Source organism: Dermacentor albipictus, chromosome 1, assembly GCF_038994185.2.
Source record: "Dermacentor albipictus isolate Rhodes 1998 colony chromosome 1, USDA_Dalb.pri_finalv2, whole genome shotgun sequence".
Lineage (NCBI taxonomy): Eukaryota > Metazoa > Arthropoda > Arachnida > Ixodida > Ixodidae > Dermacentor > Dermacentor albipictus.
Genome location: NC_091821.1, coordinates 359,429,991 through 359,449,200, shown reverse-complemented (window position 1 = coordinate 359,449,200; position 19,210 = coordinate 359,429,991). Strand labels below are relative to the sequence as shown.

The 19,210-nt window shown below is 46.7% G+C and overlaps 1 protein-coding gene across 1 annotated transcript in view; it reads right to left on the bottom strand.

Moving 5' to 3' along the window:
- The window catches only part of LOC139054109 (endothelin-converting enzyme 1-like), a 41,611-nt gene extending 30,708 nt beyond the window's left edge, over window positions 1-10,903 (bottom strand). Inside the window, exon 1 of the mRNA XM_070530658.1 lies at window positions 10,839-10,903. Coding sequence (XP_070386759.1) covers window positions 10,839-10,850 — 12 coding nt within the window. The 5' untranslated portion in view covers window positions 10,851-10,903. The remainder of the gene's footprint in view (window positions 1-10,838) is intronic.
- Window positions 10,904-19,210: the final 8,307 nt, after the last annotated feature.

Here is a 19,210-nt window from a genome sequence, read left to right as displayed (position 1 = left end):
ATGAGTTGGCAATGTCGAGCCGGTCGTGAAAGTGCCCCGAAAGTCAGTGGTGAAAGTGCAGCGATCGTCATCTGGTAGCGACGCCCGAAAGTATATACGCGGCATGGCGACATCGCACCTAATAATGCGCACTCACGGCGACAGCGCACCTAACGTTATTGCTTCTCGGTTGAAAACATGTTTCTCAAATTTTGGGCTGGCTGCCAAAATGGGCAGTGTGGTTCATACGTGGGTAGCATCTTTTAATCGAGATTATACGGTATGTCGAAGGGCACAGTAATACACTGGCGGACGAATATTGCGTCGTGCGCGGCGAAAACAAGAATTTGTTCTTTAGATGATGGCGGCGTCTTCTATGAGAACCTGCTGCTTCCTCAACAAATGAGTTCCCGGCCGAATAACTTTGCTCAAATATTCAGATTTATATTTTGTGCATTCGGGTATTGAACAGGAGCTGTGACCTTGGTGCATGAAAATGGGTCTGCAATACGCGCACTCGGCATGGTGCTAGGACGCATTTAAGACGGAAAAGAACATGTAAACGAAAAGAAACATGTTACAGCAAAGAGACATGTCGCCTAGCAGCAATGATGCCCCCAAAAGAAACGATCCACGCTTGTTTGCACCCGTGCTGTTGGACAGTTGAAAGAAAAGAAAGAGTAGAGCGAAAGAGCAAGTCTGCGAACAATGGTGCGACATGGGCGTTTCTTTTTTTTCTCGATCCAGCCATTCAACCGGGTCATGCATGAAGGCGTCTCTGTTTTGAAGACAAAAGAAACCGTGTTTGCTCTCCTGAGAAGAACGGAATCACCCTCCCACCAGGGCACAAACCAGCCCCCTCATCCCTCCTGCCATCCGAGCAACACCGCCGTGGCCTCCCTCTCCGCGTGCACACAGGACCCACTGTTCTCGTAGTCCTCTTCCATTCCATTCTCTTTCTACTCGGAAGCTTCGAAATTGGGCTCGTAGGCAGCCGAAAATCTAATTGTAAGCCGACTGGCAATTCAAAGTGCTTCTTTTAAGCCTCCGGGCGTTGCAGCTCGCTTGTGCCTCTTTCTTAGAAGAAAACGGCAATCGATTTCCGAGCCGTCTCTCACGCGCACACCGAGCGCCCATTTATGCTTCAGTTGTTGTTGTTTTTTTGCGCTCTTTCTTAATGTTCTTTTTTTTATTATTTTCCCTCGGGACACTGACACGTCGAGCCTGACTCCCTTCCGCTGTCGAAACCATCCTGGAGCAGTGAGCTAGAAATGTCTCCCCTACGGAATGCCCATTTCTGTTTGGCGGCATGTCGTGATTCGCATGGAAACCAGTATAAACGATAAAATTTCCAGCTTAAATCAAGCGTGATATTGTTTGCGCGTATTATACTAAATAGTCGCAGTCATAAACGTCTACGAGAACTTCGATAAGAATGATTGCGCAATCCTGTCCCCAGTTTGGCTTTCCTTCCTTCCTTCCTTCCTTCCTTCCTTCCTTCCTTCCTTCCTTCCTTCCTTCCTTCCTTCCTTCCTTCCTTCCTTCTTTATTTCTTCCTTTCTTTCATCCTTTCTTTCTTTCTTTCTTTCTTCCTTTCTTTCTTCATTTTGGACAACACTGGCGTAGATTCTCGACACTGTGTTATTCCACCGCACTTCCTCTTCCCCCTTTCCAGTCTTTTCGTCGAAGTAATCATTGTGTCATTTAGCGGAAGCATCACAAGCACGCGACAAAAGTATAATATTGTAGCGAGATCACTTCATGTATTTATTTTACATGCATATGGGACCAGGGGTATAGCCGGGGGGGGGGGTCACTTAGGAGGGTGCAGCCTCCCCCCCCCCCTAAAAAATTTTTTTTTTGTTCGTGCTGTCATGCACCACCAACCAAAAGAACCCTAGCGTCGGAAATCATTGTGCATTCTGTCTAAGATGTCCTTTTCATGCTCTGAAAAACATTTCGGCGCGAACATAGCGAACTCGTGATGGATTCCGCGGCAACGCCCATGCACTGGGAGTGACACAACGCAAGGAGCCCCATTCGAGCACGAAGTTTCAAGGGCATTTTGATTGCGAGCGGCCTCGTCGTGGCATCTCGCGGAGGCCGCAGAATCTACAGAGCGCATGGATTTCTATTCCGAAACTCTATGGGTATAAAGTTCTCATAAACTTTTAATGCGAAAGGTTCATTGACATTTCCAAAGTCGGGCTTTAGATTTTCAATTCCGGAACTTGGTGGGTTTATTGTTCTTATAAACATTTGACGCCAAGCGTGCACTGACTTTTCTAAAGTCGTACATCGGACCATACGAGACAAGCCCAATGAACACACTGTCAGACAAGTTGGCAAAGCGCTTAGTGAGGTCCGATGAGACGAAGAGCTGTGGTGGTTCATTTGTGCGGTCATGCCACAGAAAAGAATATCACCATATTGTTTCACCTTTACCAAAGCATTAATGTCAGGACACTAAAGCCAGCAAAGGTAACTACGTTCTTATTTGTTTGACACATTGGACACATTGATCCCCTTCAATTTTCTTGTTCTCACTACCCGCAGGCTGCCAGAGCCAGCCAGAGCGCATGCGTTTTTCTCCTGTTGCCCCGACCACCGCACGGTGTACTTTGGTGCGCGTTCGTTCTTCTGTGGTCTACTGGATTTTGTCCTGGCCGAGTTTCAGGCGCTTTCTCGCTAGCAGACGAGAGAAAAAAATGATGGTTGCTCGCCGCCATCACTGTGGGGAATTGATGGATTGTAACACGTTCTCTTGAGGGCATCACCTTCACTTGGATGTTATCGCAACCTCTCCGGAAAGTCTTTTGTCTCGTCGGTGCAGGATACCGGGCAGTGTGCCTGTAGTTCTCTGTGGACCAAGCGTCTCACGCTTCCTTCGATATTCCTTCGGTAGCCACATTACGTGCCCAAAGTAGGTATTCGATTGTGGCCAACATGCTTTCTTTCGCGTTATTTTTTATTTTTTTTTTTCATTTTGATGCCCAGCCCCACAAAGGAAGAAATGGCAATCATTCCACTCTGTGAAGATGAAATAACAGGAAAGCTGACGAGAGTCAAAGCTCTCAAGCGAAAAGCAAAGTGCTTTCGCTGTCATTCCATCTTCACAGAGTGGAATGGTTGTCATTGCTTGCGTTGCCAGTCTGGCGTCGTTGCTCGTTCGGAGCTGCCCGGACTCGCGATTGTCGTTTTCGTTCAACATCGTGGGGACGTTCTTCCTCGGTGGTCTTTTCGTGCCGGCGCCGTTTTCATTCTCCGGCGCTGCTCGTACGCATATTGCTCTTTGGGTGTACGAACTATACGTCGCCGCCCCACCGATAACGAAGCCGTTTTTAGGGCCGATACCTCTACTGCTTATATACTGCGATAACCTTGACGTCACGCTATTGTTCATGGCGAGCGTTCCGACCTCTTCCGCATTTTGACATCTGCGCCGCCGCGCTGCACCCGCATGCGTTTGTTAGAAATCGCTAAGTGGGACGCTGTTGCCCGGCTATCATCATTGCAAGCTATCATCCGGATCGGCCAACATGATGATTTATTCCTGCTGACGGACGCCAAAAAAACTACGGGAGGTTAGTCATATATAGCTTTCGCTGTAAGAAGGACATTCTTGCGGCATAGCGAATTGTCGCATGGTGAAAGTTCTATTTTGTTACTTCTTTTTTTGCGGCAACTAAAGGGCCAGGGGATGCGTCATTTGCCAGACACTTTTATCGTATTACTGCGATGGCAATTCTATAGGCACTCCCGGCGCATTCCTGCCATTGCCATAGCCGTCATCTGCCGTATAAACTCCAAGGACGACAACATCACCACCGTGCGCCGCATGCTGTATGTGCGTCTGAAAGCGTAGAGGGAAGGAGGGGGGGACGGGTGAGCCGACGATGATGGCTCAGGCTTGTGTGCGCAAGGGAGAAAAGGGGAAAGGAAGCGTGCCTCCTGTGTCTCAGCCTCTGCGCTCGTGTCTACCAGCCTCTTCTTCGTCCTCATCTGGTGCGCAAAATTCTGCATTCGTGCCGCCTTCCGTCTCTCGTGATGTATCGGCGAGAGTGGAGGGAAAGGGGACGAGCCTCAGGATTCCGTGATTGCGGAACATGTTTGTTTTCCTTGTTTGATGCATTATATACAGTGAATTTTGCTTAGATACGTAGATTTATTGGAGACTTATACGTATATTTAAATATCTTGTTGCGAGGTTTCGTCGTACATGTAGTGAACTTTGTTTCAAGTGACACTTTATGACCTTTATCAAGCTCTATCTTCGCATTTGTATATTTCATTGTATCTTCGCATTTCTAACCTATATTTTTCAGTACTCCTGCTTTCTGTATGTGCTCTCTGTTGCGACCATAAGTTCGGTGCAATTACTCACACTACACGACCGGTGGCAGCTGCTCCTTCGGAATACGTTGGAACAAAGGGCAGCGTCATTGACGTTTTTTTCCCTCAAGGTTCTTCAATGACAGGTTCATTAAAATATTTGTCCGCAACTTGTTCCTTTCATGGCCTTCACGTTTTTCAAACAGCGGCTCGCATTTCTCTGCTGCTTTTGAATTGATATAGTTCTAAAGTTCGTGGGACATTTTCTTTACTTACTAAATAGACAAAAAAGGTGGAAGCATTGATATCAGTTATTTCTGGCACAATTTTTTGAGACATGCGAATATATTCTTTTATAAAAAATACATATTTTACGTGCCTCGACAGTGTGTAGCGTTCAAGAATTGGTTTCCAGCATATTTGGCAATGGCAATGCATTTATTAGTCTTGCATTTGATCCCTCGACAAATTTTGTAAGGAGCAGGCCGAGCTGGAACGTGAGCCCTCAACCTCCCCCCTCCCCCCCATCACTGTCAAAGAAAGTCTGGTTACGACACTGCCTGTGACCACACCAAATTCCAGCATTCGCTATTTCTTTTCGTCTTACGTTCAGGGCGTCACTTAAACTTCAATTTTTTTGTAGTTTAATCATGGCAAAAAGAAAACAACAAGGCGCTGAGAAAAGAAGTCAAAAACAAAGCTGCCTCATGTTCCGAACTGAGATCCGCGAGCCAGCTGTGTATGATAATCTACGCTAGGAATTCGAGAAATCTATCGACAGGAGCTTAGAGGAGGAGCGAGGTGGTCGCCATTACAAGAACACCATCGATGCATGGAGTGGAACTCGAAATTTAATGGAGCGGTGACTGGCTCTGTCTCCAGGACGCAGAAGGGGTTCAACGCCGAGGTGAGGCGACTGGCTGAAATAGATGCACCCTAAATGCTGACTAAACACGCTACGAACATAAGAATGAAGTATAAAAAAGGGAAAAATAGTTGTGTAGAATAACAGCCAACGCCAAAACGTTGACTAGAGAGAGTAATAAACATCGTTGCTGTGAGCGCGAAGAAAAATATATCGCTCGAGGAAAAGAATTACCGTGTATTCGAAGAACTGAGTTAGCTGTTCATTGAAAATGTTTAGAAAATTAGCGTAGGGACTTATTTTCCCACTGAATAATTATGGAAGCAAAACTAAAACTCAAGGTAAGAAAAATGAATAAATAAATACGGCATACATTTTCTTTCCATGCCTCAGTTCTGGCAATTACAACGCTCAACGTGTCTCCAATGTTATGTCTTTGATCTTTTCAGGAATAGCCACAAAAGCACAAAACCCATGTTCCTTGATTTTAATCGGTCTAGACAAAATACAAAGATATCAGTTATTCGCAATGGACCCGCATTTTTATCCTCGAATGGTTCTGTCCATTTATCTTTAGTTAGCATATAGAAGGCATTATGAAAGTGGGGTGCATGAGGGCCCATTACACTTCTCACTTTTTAAATATCATTCCCTTGCATCGATTGCATTTCAGAGTTGCCTACACTGCGGATTTTGTATTACGAATAAATGTATAAGCATGTGCCTTCTGTATTATGCTCATGTGGCAGAGATGATGAGGGTGTGGCCAGTCTACTGCTTTATTTCTCAAAATCCCCAAGGACAAAGTGCAGAGAAACTAAGCGTTTTATAAAAGCTTAGAGTTTCATTTGATCAGTCTCCCTTTCTTCTCACTTTTCAAGCTGTTCCTTTGGTTGGAGTGAACATGGTTATCAAAAGCGGCACATTGAAAAGAGGTGATGCCACACATTCCCCTCCCCCACCTACGCTTGAATGATTTCATTGGCAACCAGGAACTGCAAGCGCGTTTCACAGCTGCAAGTGAAAGTTCTTTGGCAACTTTAACTGGATCTCCCAGCGCTATGCCGGCCTGTTGGGGGTCGAATTGGAGATTACGTGTGTTGTAGATGACGTCATAATAACATTGTATATACAGAAGCCCCGATGTCTTGTTCATTTTTACTTTCGGAAGACAAAAAAAAAACAGCGAAGCATCAACATGGAAGGAGGATGAACCATGATAGATAGATAGATAGATAGATAGATAGATAGATAGATAGATAGATAGATAGATAGATAGATAGATAGATAGATAGATAGATAGATAGATAGATAGATAGATAGATAGATAGATAGATAGATAGATAGATAGATAGATAGATAGATAGATAGATAGATAGATAGATAGATAGATAGATAGATAGATAGATAGATAGATAGATAGATAGATAGATAGATAGATAGATAGATAGATAGATAGACGGACGGACGGACGGACGGATGGATGGATGGATGGATGGATGGATGGATGTATGTATGTATGTATGTATGTATGTATGTATGTATGTATGTATGTATGTATGTATGTATGTATGTATGTATGTATGTATGGATGTATGTATGTAAGTATGTATGTATGTATGTATGTATGTATGTATGTATGTATGTATGTATGTATGTATGTATGTATGTATGTATGTATGTATGTATGTATGTATGTATGTATGTATGTATGTATGTATGTATGTATGGACGGACGGACGGACGGACGGACGGACGGACGGACGGACGGATGGATGGACGGACGGACGGACGGACGGACGGACGGACGGACGGACGGACGGACGGACGGACGGACGGACGGACGGACGGACGGATGGACGGACGGATGGACGGACGGATGGACGGACGGATGGACGGACGGATGGATGGACGGATGGATGGATGGACGGATGGATGGATGGATGGATGGATGGATGGATGGATGGATGGATGGATGGATGGATGGATGGATGGATGGATGGATGGATGGATGGATGGATGGATGGATGGATTTTCTTTCACATGTTGCAAGCGCTTATACACGCGTCAGAGGACTGCAAGCGCACCATTCTTTTTGCTAAGATGTACAGGAGCGCGCGTAAAGGCAGATGTATGTAGGCATACGTGTATATTGATGGATGCGTCCCAGAATACAACAGTCCGCAGTATCGGTCCAGCCAACGGCTTTTTAGAAATAGCTAACGACGTTAATGAAAGGCCCCGTAAAATTATAAAAAAGTTGCTCTCTTCGCCACAGTTTCTTGCATCTGCAGCTCGGGGTGGGATCTCTCAGCCAACTTGGCTTCGATCGCTAAGACACCTTTCTTAATCCAATGTTCAAACTAAATTTCTGAGTATAACTTAGATATATAACTCCAACCGGTTCCCTTTTTTTACACGTGTATTCAACTCAGCAAGACTGGAAACAAAGAATCTAAATGCTTTTGTCATTTCCTTTGACTTCTCGCTTTCATTCACCGTGTCAATAAGACGCGGTGACATCTGCGTCTACGCCAGTGGTGTCGTGATCATTTTTTTTTTAATTTTTACATAGAAGATGTTAGCTTCCAGTTGGTCGGGATTTTTCGTCTCCACGTGCGCGGTGCTGACACAAAAATGCTTCTCCATGAGGCATCACATGACGTCATCGAGCAACATCATCCCTTGATGAAGACGTGATTGCGCGACGTTGCGTTTGACGCGATGACGGCCTCAGAATACGTGAATAGGCGATATATTCACGTGACGTTTGACGTGATGATGTCATTGCGTGAGTTTTGTTGTGATGACGTCATCATGCGACGTTTGAGATAATGACATAATCACGTTTCGTCATCATCTCAAACGTGACGTCACCATTTCGTCCTATGGGTTTTGTTACCATCGGATGTTAGCGTCGGATTTTTGCGATTCATGACACCATATAGTCATTTCGTATTTACCTATTAAAGAATGCCATTCGCAGAATCGGCGGTTTTCCACAAAGTCACTGGCTATCCACTTTTGCAGTGCCGGGATGGTGAGTGAATTTTTTCATTCTTTTCTATTTTGTTCGTTCATTTAATTTTTGCGGGGGAAGTGTGGCTTCATGACTAACTTTATCAAGGTTGCGTTATTCATGCTAAGCTCATTTCCCTACGCTGTTGATTTACACCTCTGTGCACATCACTGGCGCCTTTTTTCCTGACTACTGCTTTAATGGTATTAGCAGTCTAGTACTAGTTTCGTTTTCGAATGTGGCGCCGCCCTCGGAGCGGCCGGCTGTTAAAATATATATTATAAAATTGTGCTTGCTGTTGGCAATGTTTTTAAAACAAATACAATATTAAAAATAAATATAAACTTTATTGTGTGAAGAAAATGAAAACGTTTTCCCTTTCCCTCTCTGGCGTCTGTATAGGTTTCGTCTGAGATAACTAGTCTGAGATGGCGACGATTGACGGCTGCTCGGCTCAGCTATTTTAGCCGCTCATGCTTGATGTGGGTGTTGTCGAGTGTCGTGCGCGTACTACTTGGCTTTGGCGACAATTTTCACTTTCACTGGAAGATCGACCATGAGAAACTTCGGAACCATACGCATTACCGGGACGTCAAGAAACGACTGAGGCCGATGAGCTGGGATCAGATGAGGAGATGGCTATGTCCGGGAATCGCAACACTTCGGCGGCCTTCGATTCCCCAATGACGGCAGGTAAGCGACATTATGTTCTGCAAGCATTTGACTTTTGTCAATCAAGCATTTTCATGTAGTGGCGGAAACCATAAACCAACTGGAGTAGTTTTACCCCTCTTCTTGACGAAAGCTCAGTTTACCGTAGAGCACTATCGATTAATTTGTGTTAACTTTATTTTCTGTCGAACGTTTCAGTGATATTTTCGGCCCTGCGGCGCTGACACGCGCCACCGAAAAAGAAAGAGTAGGTTTGTTAAAAAAAGGTGTGATGGTCGCGTTAATTCATTGCCGTGTCTCAAGGCAAGCCGTGAGCTTGCAACGATTCTCTATCGTCGCAAATTGAAGCACACGCTACCAGCCTTGCATCAGTGCTTTCTTCTTTTCTAAATTTTGGTTCTTCACCAATAGCAAAAAAAAAGAGGAAGCGTCCCAAAGACGACCAAGAGGCGTGGAAGTCGTTCGCGAAACCAGAGAGGCACAAGCTGTATTAGGAAGCCAGGTGCTCTACCAGGGTGCCATGCGTGTTGCGTGGTTCGTCAGTGTTCAAAACGTTAATAGAAAAGGAAACTCAGGTTTGTGTTTGGTTTCCAGTCACTGGCACGCTGAAGGAATAACACGCAGGAACGCAGCGCTCCGCATAGCGATACTGGCGCTACGCGGCGGAGCGGTCGCATCGGCCAACTGGCGAGCGGCCGGCGAAGCGAAGATAAGGCAAAGTCTGAGAGCAGCCAGGGGAAAGGAGGGTATAGCCGGCAGGGGAAAGAATAGTGGATGACAAAAGGAGAGGAGCATGCCATCATTGTCACCTCTGCTGTATTTGTGTTTTATATTCAGGCCAGCCAGAGACAGGGGTGGGATTGGCGCTGACTCTAGCCGTGGCGTAATTGTGACGCCATTCGACGCGGTCAATGGGAGGCATACAGAGTTTCCGCCTTCTGGTATTTGCAAGCATGTGATTTTTTGGCAGTCTCGAAGCAGACGCCATGCCAGCTTACAAGCAAGCGATCGTCAGAAATAATTTTGAGAGCTCGGTGTTGTGGTACGAAAATTTCGGTAGATGTAGTCAAGCAAATTCTGTTTTCCGGCAGGCGAAAGGTGACATAGCGCACGCAAGCGCTCAGACAGAACACTTAGTGCCGCAAGACATAACAAGTGCAAGGACGCCGCCGCATCACCCACCTACTAAAAAGGAGAGAAGCGCTCTTGCTCTTCATCCGTTTCGTTGCCATAGCAGTGATGTCGCTTTCTATGCCTCCTACTTGCAAGGCGAAGAATGAGCGCTGGTGCGCTGGGAATGTGCGCGACAACAAACAAAGGTTGGAACAAGCGCCAGTATATTTCCTTTTCTCCTTCATTAAGGTAAAAAGGTTCGCCTAATGGATTCATGTGGGCAAACATAAATCGCAGGTAATGCGCCATATTTTCTATGTGTGAACAGCTATAGTAAGTTGATCCCGTGCGTCTGAGAGCAAGGAAATCCCTGAAATTTTTCGCCGAAGCATAAGTCCTGACGCTGGGCCAGTTTTGAAGAATATGCTTCATGAGACCATGCCCTGTCGTTGCCTTGCCGAACGAGTATACAAAGAATCCCTGACTTTGAAAGTGGCGTGCTAATAGGTGTGCCTCCTTGTGAAATAGCTTCCTTGTGAAAAAAGGTGAACACTTAAATTCAGCAATGTTAATACTGACATAATTATACAGCGCGTCTGCGTTGAAGGAAAAAAAAAACTCCAATCAACTCAACTTGACTTGACATCTGCAACGTGATGCATGCTTGGTTTGGTAGAGGATGGTTCTCATGAATTATATGACTGTTCTGCAGCGAACGGCTATTGCTTTTACGACCTCGCTCATTCGTACTTTGTGACCTAAAGAACCTCGAATGCGCTTATATGAGCCAACCCTAAAGATAGAGGTAGGTAGCTCTGTTGATGCGTTTGCAACATCCGAAAGCCAGAGCATTCTTACCAGCCGTCTCATTTCCCCGCCTCGCACCGTGCTCCATAAGGTGCCCGCACAACTCCCGCTTCTGCTTTCCGGCCAGCAGGCTATTGGCGAGGGGCGGCGTCCGAGCAATATATTACTGTGTCTTCGCATCCCGTCCGCCTCTGCAGGCGATACGTTATCGCAAACAGCATACGTCGAAGGCCACGCTGCCTATACTGCTTCAACTTGAAGCCCCAGATACGCAAGCAGCACAAAGCATTTTGCTGACCAGTGAAGCGGTTCGCACATATGAACGCCGCCACCTAGCCTTCGGGGAGCCTGCAGCTTGGCTTTGCCCCAACATCTGGAGGAGCAAGCAGCACCACGGCAGCGAAAAGTAGCCTCGATAAACAGCGCGTTTCAACACAGCTACGCTCTTCAGGCCTTGGCCTTTCTTTTCTTATCAGCTTATTTTTTTTCAGTATTATTATTTCCCTGGTACTTCAGCAGGCCGTTCTGATTTCGTGCTTTACATTCAATGTCCTGCCTTTCCTCGGGTTTCCAATTTTTTTCTTCTTTATCTATCACACGTTCATCGAAAAACCCTCATCCGTTTTTCTGGCAGCTATTCTGTTTTATTACGCCCATATTTCGTCCGGTGTTGATATATAAATATTGTTCACTTTTTTTTTCAATCTTTTTGAACACTCGGTTGTCGCATGCCCGATGAAGTTTTTGAACGGTAAGCCTCGTAATGTGCTCGCTATTTTCACGCCATCTTTCTCTCTTCTATTGCGGTAGTTCTTGTTTGCCAGCTGGCTCTTTTGTGTGTGTGCCTGTGTGTCTGCCTGTGCTGGGGGCGCTGATGTTGGGAGGGGGAAGGAGGAGGCGCTGCTCGCATTTCCTATACGTAACGCGGCGCAACAGAGCCTGGCTACTTGCACAGGCAATGGCGTAAATCACGACCCGCCATTCGCTTCTCGCACTTTCTGTGAATTGCGTATGCATTGCGACGACAGCTGACGTTCGCCATGCGAATTTTCCAGTGGATGCTTAAAAACTGCGTTCCAGACCGTTTGCCGTCACATCACTTGCAGTCGTGATTTGGGATTCTCTCAAACCCAGAAAGACATCGTACAGCTAGGGCGCTTGAATAACATAAATGAAAGGACAAGATTCTTTGTTTAGGCTGTCTCACCTGGGTTCTTTAAGGCACTTCAATGATGAATTCACTTCATCTGAACCTTTGGCCACGTCCAAATGTAAAATTTAGTTCCGCACTGTGCGCTGAGAGCTTGTGTTACTATTGAACAAAAACTTCGCGGCATTTTCTCGCTTAGAGCTTGGCTTTCATCATCATGGCGGGACACAGGACATAGGATGGAGCAACCTAAAATCCACGATAACGCAGAGTCTGCAATCCCATTTTCCTTTGCCAATAAATGCCGTGTGCTGGCTCAGGCAAAATTTAAAGTGAAGCGCATGCCTTCAGCAAACACGCAAAGGAAGGAATAAACTTGGACGAAACTGCCACGCTCAATTAAGCAATGCCATTCCGCAGGACATAAAAGCATAACAGAGGCTTGCACGGACTGATTAAATTTCGTCGCAGAAGGATTCGTCTGTAGGGATCACCAAGAGCCAACTTGTTTGTATATTAAAAAATAGAAAAAGTTCAGTTGCTTTTATAGGAGGCCTGCATTACCTCTAAGGAAATTGTTGCTTTATTGGTCAGCATTGTGATTAAACATTCTCAAATATTTTCTCCTATAGGCTTATTTTATTTCAATATTTGTCCCCACCTCACTTTGTCAGGCCTCAATCCTGTTGCATTACATCATGTAACTAGCAACAGCTTCTTGGCAGGATTCTCGTTCGAAGTTTCACGACCTGTATAGGTCGACTTTGAAACGCCTCTGTTCATTGTTGCAGAGGCTCGGAGCGCTGACGTTAGCGGCTGTTAAATGTCGAAAGCGTTGGCGTTGATTATGAAGGCGCCATAATAGGCGTTGGCACTCATGTTCGCGAAGGAAAAAAGTGTCGGGTTGCGACTGCAGAGTGGGCGTGCGAGAAATATTGGACACATTCCTTGGCCAAATTGCCACTTGCAGTGCATGCGTCAGTTTCTTTTTTCAACTGTGAACGAAGAGCATTCAGCTGAACACCGGAGACAAATCACCGCTAATATCTGCGCAATTCGTCGCGCGCCACTGTCGTAGTAAGAGATTTTATTTGTAGGAAAGACAGATTAAAGGGAGAATTTATAAGAGTGCTAATGGGAACAAAGCAGTGTGAAAAAGCAGGATGGAGTAGGGGGGGGGGGGGGGGAGGGTCCGCGACTGCTAAAGTGTGTCTCTCGTTTCTTGCCTTCTTCCTTTGCTTACTTTCCATTATTTTCCTTCAGCTTGCGTGTGTCTTTTAGGATATTAGAATATTCAACTCAACGAACCGGCGCTGTTTTGAAACATCCTTAGTTTCGGTATGCTGTAAAAGAAGCAATGTCTTAGATTACGCGCATGTTTCAACGTCCAAACTGGACCTCATTGCCTTCGTCTTTTGCATGGTCTGTTGGTATAACAACGCGCATGTGCCATGTTTTACAGTGAAGCTGTAAACATCTAACCCCTCCCCCCCCCCCCCTCATCCCAATGCATTTGTCATGTCCGTGGGCAAAAACTCAACCAACCACAACGGGAGGAGCGCGCCGCGTGGGCCTCTGGGTTCTATGCGGCACCATCAGATGGCGTGGGCGGCAGCGGCGGCCTAAAACCCCTCGATAATGTGAAAGTAGCGACACTCTCCTTCTCACGGCGCTTTCCTCCTCGATTCTCCTCGCCCGCCGGCTGCGCACGGCGCGCTATTCCTCCTGGGCGCCCGCGGACGGGCCGCAGGATTCTATGGAGGTGTGTTATTTTGGGCCAGTTGCGCGCCCCAGTGGGGTTCAAAATTTTGAGAAATGCTAATAACAGCATCGATAATGCCGGCGGCAACGTTTATGAGGAGGTTGGCTTTTGCGTTTCATGAACGCCGCCGGTAACTCGCTCGAAAAATGGCTCGTCGTCTACGTGCCGACCTCGCCGAGCGCGAAGCCGAGGCGTACGAGAACGAAGAGCCGCGAATCCCGAGCTTCGCTTGGACGCCTCTCAACAGTAGTGGAAGGGTGGTAATTTTTATTAAAAATAAGGTATCTCTGTACAGAGCTTCCAAAGTGGCAATAGATATCAAATATTTCTTATAAATAAAGAAGCATCATTGGGCACCCTAGAGACTCAACAGTAGTTACTTAGGGCGTAGGTTAAGAATAGCCACCAACCTCATGGAGACTCTTGCGTAGGAATAAAACTAATTATGCATAGGTGAAGGAAGAATGGACACACTACAAAAAATCATCACATCGAAGCACAGGCGTAGAGTACATCCGAGGAGCGATACTTCTATGTATTCACGTGACTCGCAGGTGAAGTTATACTTGGGCCTTTCGATTACGTGTTGCAAATGCACAAGCGCTCTTAAGTAACGTTACTATCGTAGTACATTGTTGGCAAGCAACATTACTATTTCGAGAATTGTGACTGTCAAAAATCAAAACTGCCTCGAACCTACAAAAGTCTAGCATTTATTTCGAACTGTTCTGTCGAAAGGCCTGCGTGGATTCATCCCTGAAAGAAGTGGGAACTAAGAAGCAAACACCACACTGGGAATGCAGAAGAAATACCTAGGGCACTAATATTTCCCTTCCTAGCAAGCCGCGCTTTCAGTCAGCTCAGTAGTTTTTCCCTCTTGATCCTAGCACATTCGCGCATTGTCGAGTAACTGCGTGATAGCTATCATCTCGACCAAAAAAAGCCAAGAAGCTCTAATTGATATGCGTTGGTTGAGTTAGTAAGCAAACAAGCAGAACACGGAAAACCATATAGATAGTGGCAGCGCTTATAAAATCAGCATAAGAAGACATATATTCCAATATAGGACGAAGGGACGGTTGTTAGAATACCGCTTACGAACATCGTAAACAGCCTGACTGTTCCACTAGAAGGTCGGCAGTAGTGAGCGATGACCTTTAGGACCGCAATAGACAGGTATTCACAGGTGATGATTACTACAAGGAGGGAAAACGACAGTATAAGCACGAACAAAAAGGCAAGAATACTATCTTAGCCCAACAAAATAAGTACCCAATGGGAAATCACCAGGACACATTGGCAGTATTGAAATGTAAAATACAGCACCAGCAAGCTTCCCCGGGGCAGATAGGAAAGAAAATATTGTACAGAAATACTTATCCTAATTGTAAAAACTCATTAAAAACAGTGTTTTCTTTTCAAGACTCTTTTAGGTTTTCTATTCTTCTTGGCTCTTTTCTTTCATTTCTCATACATTCTTCCTATATGGTCCCCCATAATCTAGGTTCATACCATTAGACGAGAGCTCTGCATGTCTTTGGTGGCCATGTACTAAGCACATGGACGGCTTTCCCTCAATTAAATGAGTAGGCAGGTATAAAGAAAATTAATATAACGTAATGTTGTGCGTTGTGTGTGTGAATGGTGCAAAAGTGATTCTGCGCTGCATAGACAAATAGCCTGGCAATGATACCGAGGGAGGAGAAGGTTGAAAGTTGAGCTCGTTGTGGGAGGAAACTAGAATCAAAATAAGCGATTCTGATTAACGTTGATGATTATGCAAAAATAAGGCCAGCGTTGTAGCGAAGACTCGTGGGTATCATGTCCACACGTGCGACGGTATTTTTACTTGTTTAACTGCAGAATTAAATGCGTGAGTTTAGGTTAGCGGAATAAGACCAATGAGATGCGGAAGGCAGGGCGGTTAACCGGAAAATATGTGTCTATTTTTCTCATACAAACGCAGTTGAATCAATGAGCTAGGTACCTATGAACAAAAACGTTCTAATGAACTGATTGGGGGACTCTTGTTTTATCCTCAAGATTTGAGCGAATATTATTAGTCATTCTAAAACCATCCTAATGTCGTTTCTTTTTTTTCCAAAGCGAAATATTTAGTAGCTGTGCTAACTTTTCTATGGTCATTAATTGGCGACGAGTTGAAACTATCCGCTTATTTAAAAACAACGAAGCCGTCATTCATTGAACATAGATTGACATAAAAGCCCTCACTCAGGGGACTCCCTCCGAGGTCTTTGACAAGCTCACTTCTTTGTATCTCCCACCCCCTCTCACACCTTCCTACCCAGCCTACTCTGGCGATCCTAACCCAGACCTCGACCGCCCTTTCACTCTCCGGGAGCTCGAAGCTGCCCTGGCTGCTAATGCTTCTCGCTCGGCTCCCGGTGAGGATACCATCACATACACTACACTCCGCAACCTCCCCGACCACTCCAAGGAATTCCTCCTTCAGACTTTCAACAATGCCTGGGACAGCGGCTGCTTGCCGAGCGCTTGGACATCCTCTCTTATTTCTATGATTCCGAAGCCGGGCAAACCTCCCTCCCTTTCTAACCTTCGCCCTATCTCCTTGACGTCGTGTGTTGGCAAGACCCTTGAGCGAATGGCTTTGACTCGCCTCTCTGATCTTATTGAAGCGAAAGATTTCTTCCCCTACTCTCTTATCGGCTTTCGACGGCGCGTCTGTGCACAGGACATGTTCCTGATCCTCCAGCACACCTTTCTCTCACCCAATCCCAGCCAGATCCACGCTCTTGTGACTGTTGATGTCCGCAAGGCCTTCGATGGTGTGTGCCATGACCATATCCTGTCTCAGATCTCCTCCCTAGACTGCGGACACCGCATGTACTCTTATCTCCGCTCCTTTCTCTCTAACCGAGTGGCTCGTTTCCGAGTGGACACACATCTGTCCGATCCCCACCCGCTCACCCGTGGCACTCCTCAAGGTGCTGTTCTCTCTCCTATCCTTTTTAATCTTGCTATGACCCCTCTCGCCTCCCAACTAGCCCAGATTCCTGACCTCCACCACATCTTTTATGCCGACGACATCACCCTCTGGTGTTCGTCTGGTTCTCCCGGTCACGTACAGGACACCCTGCAACGTGGCCTCGATCTCATCAACTCCTTTCTCCCCACTGCTGGCTTGTCACCTGCTCCGGAGAAATCCGAGCTTCTCCTTCTTAACTACTCCTCATACCAGCGCTCCCACAACGCCCTAATCTCCCTACATCTTTCCGGCTCTCCCATTCCTGTTGTCCCCCAATGCAAAGTTCTTGGCTTCCCGTTACATGCAGCCAAGAATGTGCAAGCCCTACACCACGCGGTCAGGACTTGTGACTCGGTAACTCACCTCCTGCGGCGCGTGGTCACTCGGCGCTCGGGCCTCCACGAGGCTCATGCGTGCCGAGTTGCCCATGCGCTCGCCCTCAACAAGTTCCTGTACTTTGTGCCTTACGTTTCCTTCACCCACACTCAGCTTAACACCCTCGAGACCGCCCTTGTTGGCCTCTACAAGGCAGCTCTCAACCTCCCTATCACCACTTCCACTGCTAAGCTCTTTGCCACAGGCCTCTTCCATCCTCTTCGTTCTCTTCTCTCTCTCCACCGTGACTCCCAGCTTGCCCGGCTTTCTCTTACCCGTCAGGGTCAGTGGTTACTGGCCCAGGCGGGTATCTCTCCCATTCCCGTTTCCTCCTTTACCTCTCCAAAATCCACCCCGGCGCCCAATCTTCGCATTCTCCCCCTCCCGTCTAATATGTCCCCTGTCCTGCATGCCGGCCGTCGTCACGCGGCCGCGCAGCATCATTCCCCCCTCTTTACTACCCAGGGAGTAGCCTACACGGATGCCTCTTTCATAGCCCCTCGAGGTTCCTGTGGCTACGCTATCTACCATCCCCACCTCCCAGCACCTGAAACTCACACGAGTGGGCCGTACCTACACCCTCCGGATGCACTCTCTCTCGAGGTCCTTGCCATTGTACATGCCCTACAATCATTTCCCTCCCTGCCCTCGCTCCCAGAGTACACGATATACACCGACTCCCAAGCCGCCATTCGCCACATACACAACCGCACCCTACCCCATTCACTCCAACAAGAGGTCGAACGAGCGGTCTCCGCACTGCAACCTTCCACCGTTTTCCTCCGCTGGGTCCCTGGGCATTCGGGGATTGACGGCAATGAGCTGGCCCATCAGCTCGCCCGTGATGTTTTTAACCGGGCACCGTTGATCCCCTGGTCGGGGCCCTCGCAGGATTCTGGGGGACTCTCCCTGCGCCGCACTATCAAGGAAGTTTACCTCCAGCTCCGTCTCGACAAGCGCCTCTACCCTCCCCCTCATCCATCACTCACTGTGCCGGAGGCTCGCCTTCTGCGGCACATCCAAATGAATGCACTGGTCACCCCTTCCCGCCTCTTTCTCTATCGCTATCGCTCCGACCCCTCCTGTCCCAACTGCCCGTCTACTTATGCAGACCTATCCCATTGCCTATTCTACTGTCCGACTGCTCAGCAATCAAGTTCCTACCCTCCCCCTTCGCTTTCCATCACCACCTGGCTCGACTGGCTTGGCGCTGAAGGTGAAGAAGAATAGCGTCGACTGGCCGCCCAGGCGGTCGATATGCTCGGCCTGTAATTTTTGGCTGAATAAAAGTCTTATACTACTACTACTACTAGATTGACATATCACAACGTGCTTGTGAGCTTGATAAAAAGAACGGGCATAGCTCATTAGCTTATTTCGCACGCCTTGCTTGACAAGGTGGTCGCTAATCGGAACAATGCACTCACTCACAAACCTAACAGTGAGTTATAAGATGTTCCCGGCGACAACAATGAAGTCATTTATTTTGTTAAAGATAGGAAAAAATGGAAACTGCTATATATTTCTTGCACATTTGTTTTTGCAACTAAATTTTAATGCCCACATGGACCTTTAGGGTTTCTGATAAAAAAAAATAAACAGATGCCTTGGCGAAACTACTGTATCGGTGTATTGATAATGCTTGTGGTGGAAACGGAATTAAGGTTTACGAGGTGCTAGCAGTGCAGGGCAGTTGTTGCAATCTTTCCGACCCATGTCACACTAGCAACAGCCCACTCAGAAGTACTTCACCGCGGGCCGACATGTTTAAGTGTGGAAATTGCAAGGAACGAATGGTTTCACATTGCGTCCTACATCCACAACGCCAGTTACTGAACCAGTTAGGAACCGAACGTTACTGCAGTACCATCTACCACTTCTACAGAATGACTTTAAGCGGTGTATAACCTAGTGGCGCTTCTTTGGGAAGGGATAGCCCTAAAAAAAGGTAGCCTTTCCCGTAGCATCACAAAGTTCATACATCTCCCTGAATTGCGTAGCCAATATGTCATATACATACGCCACAGGAGTTGTTATGCTGCGATTATGATCGTGATAGATATCAAACCCTGTATTATGTCTTTTTATCTTTCCTCCCATCCTTCTTCCCACGCGCAGGGAACTTCCCT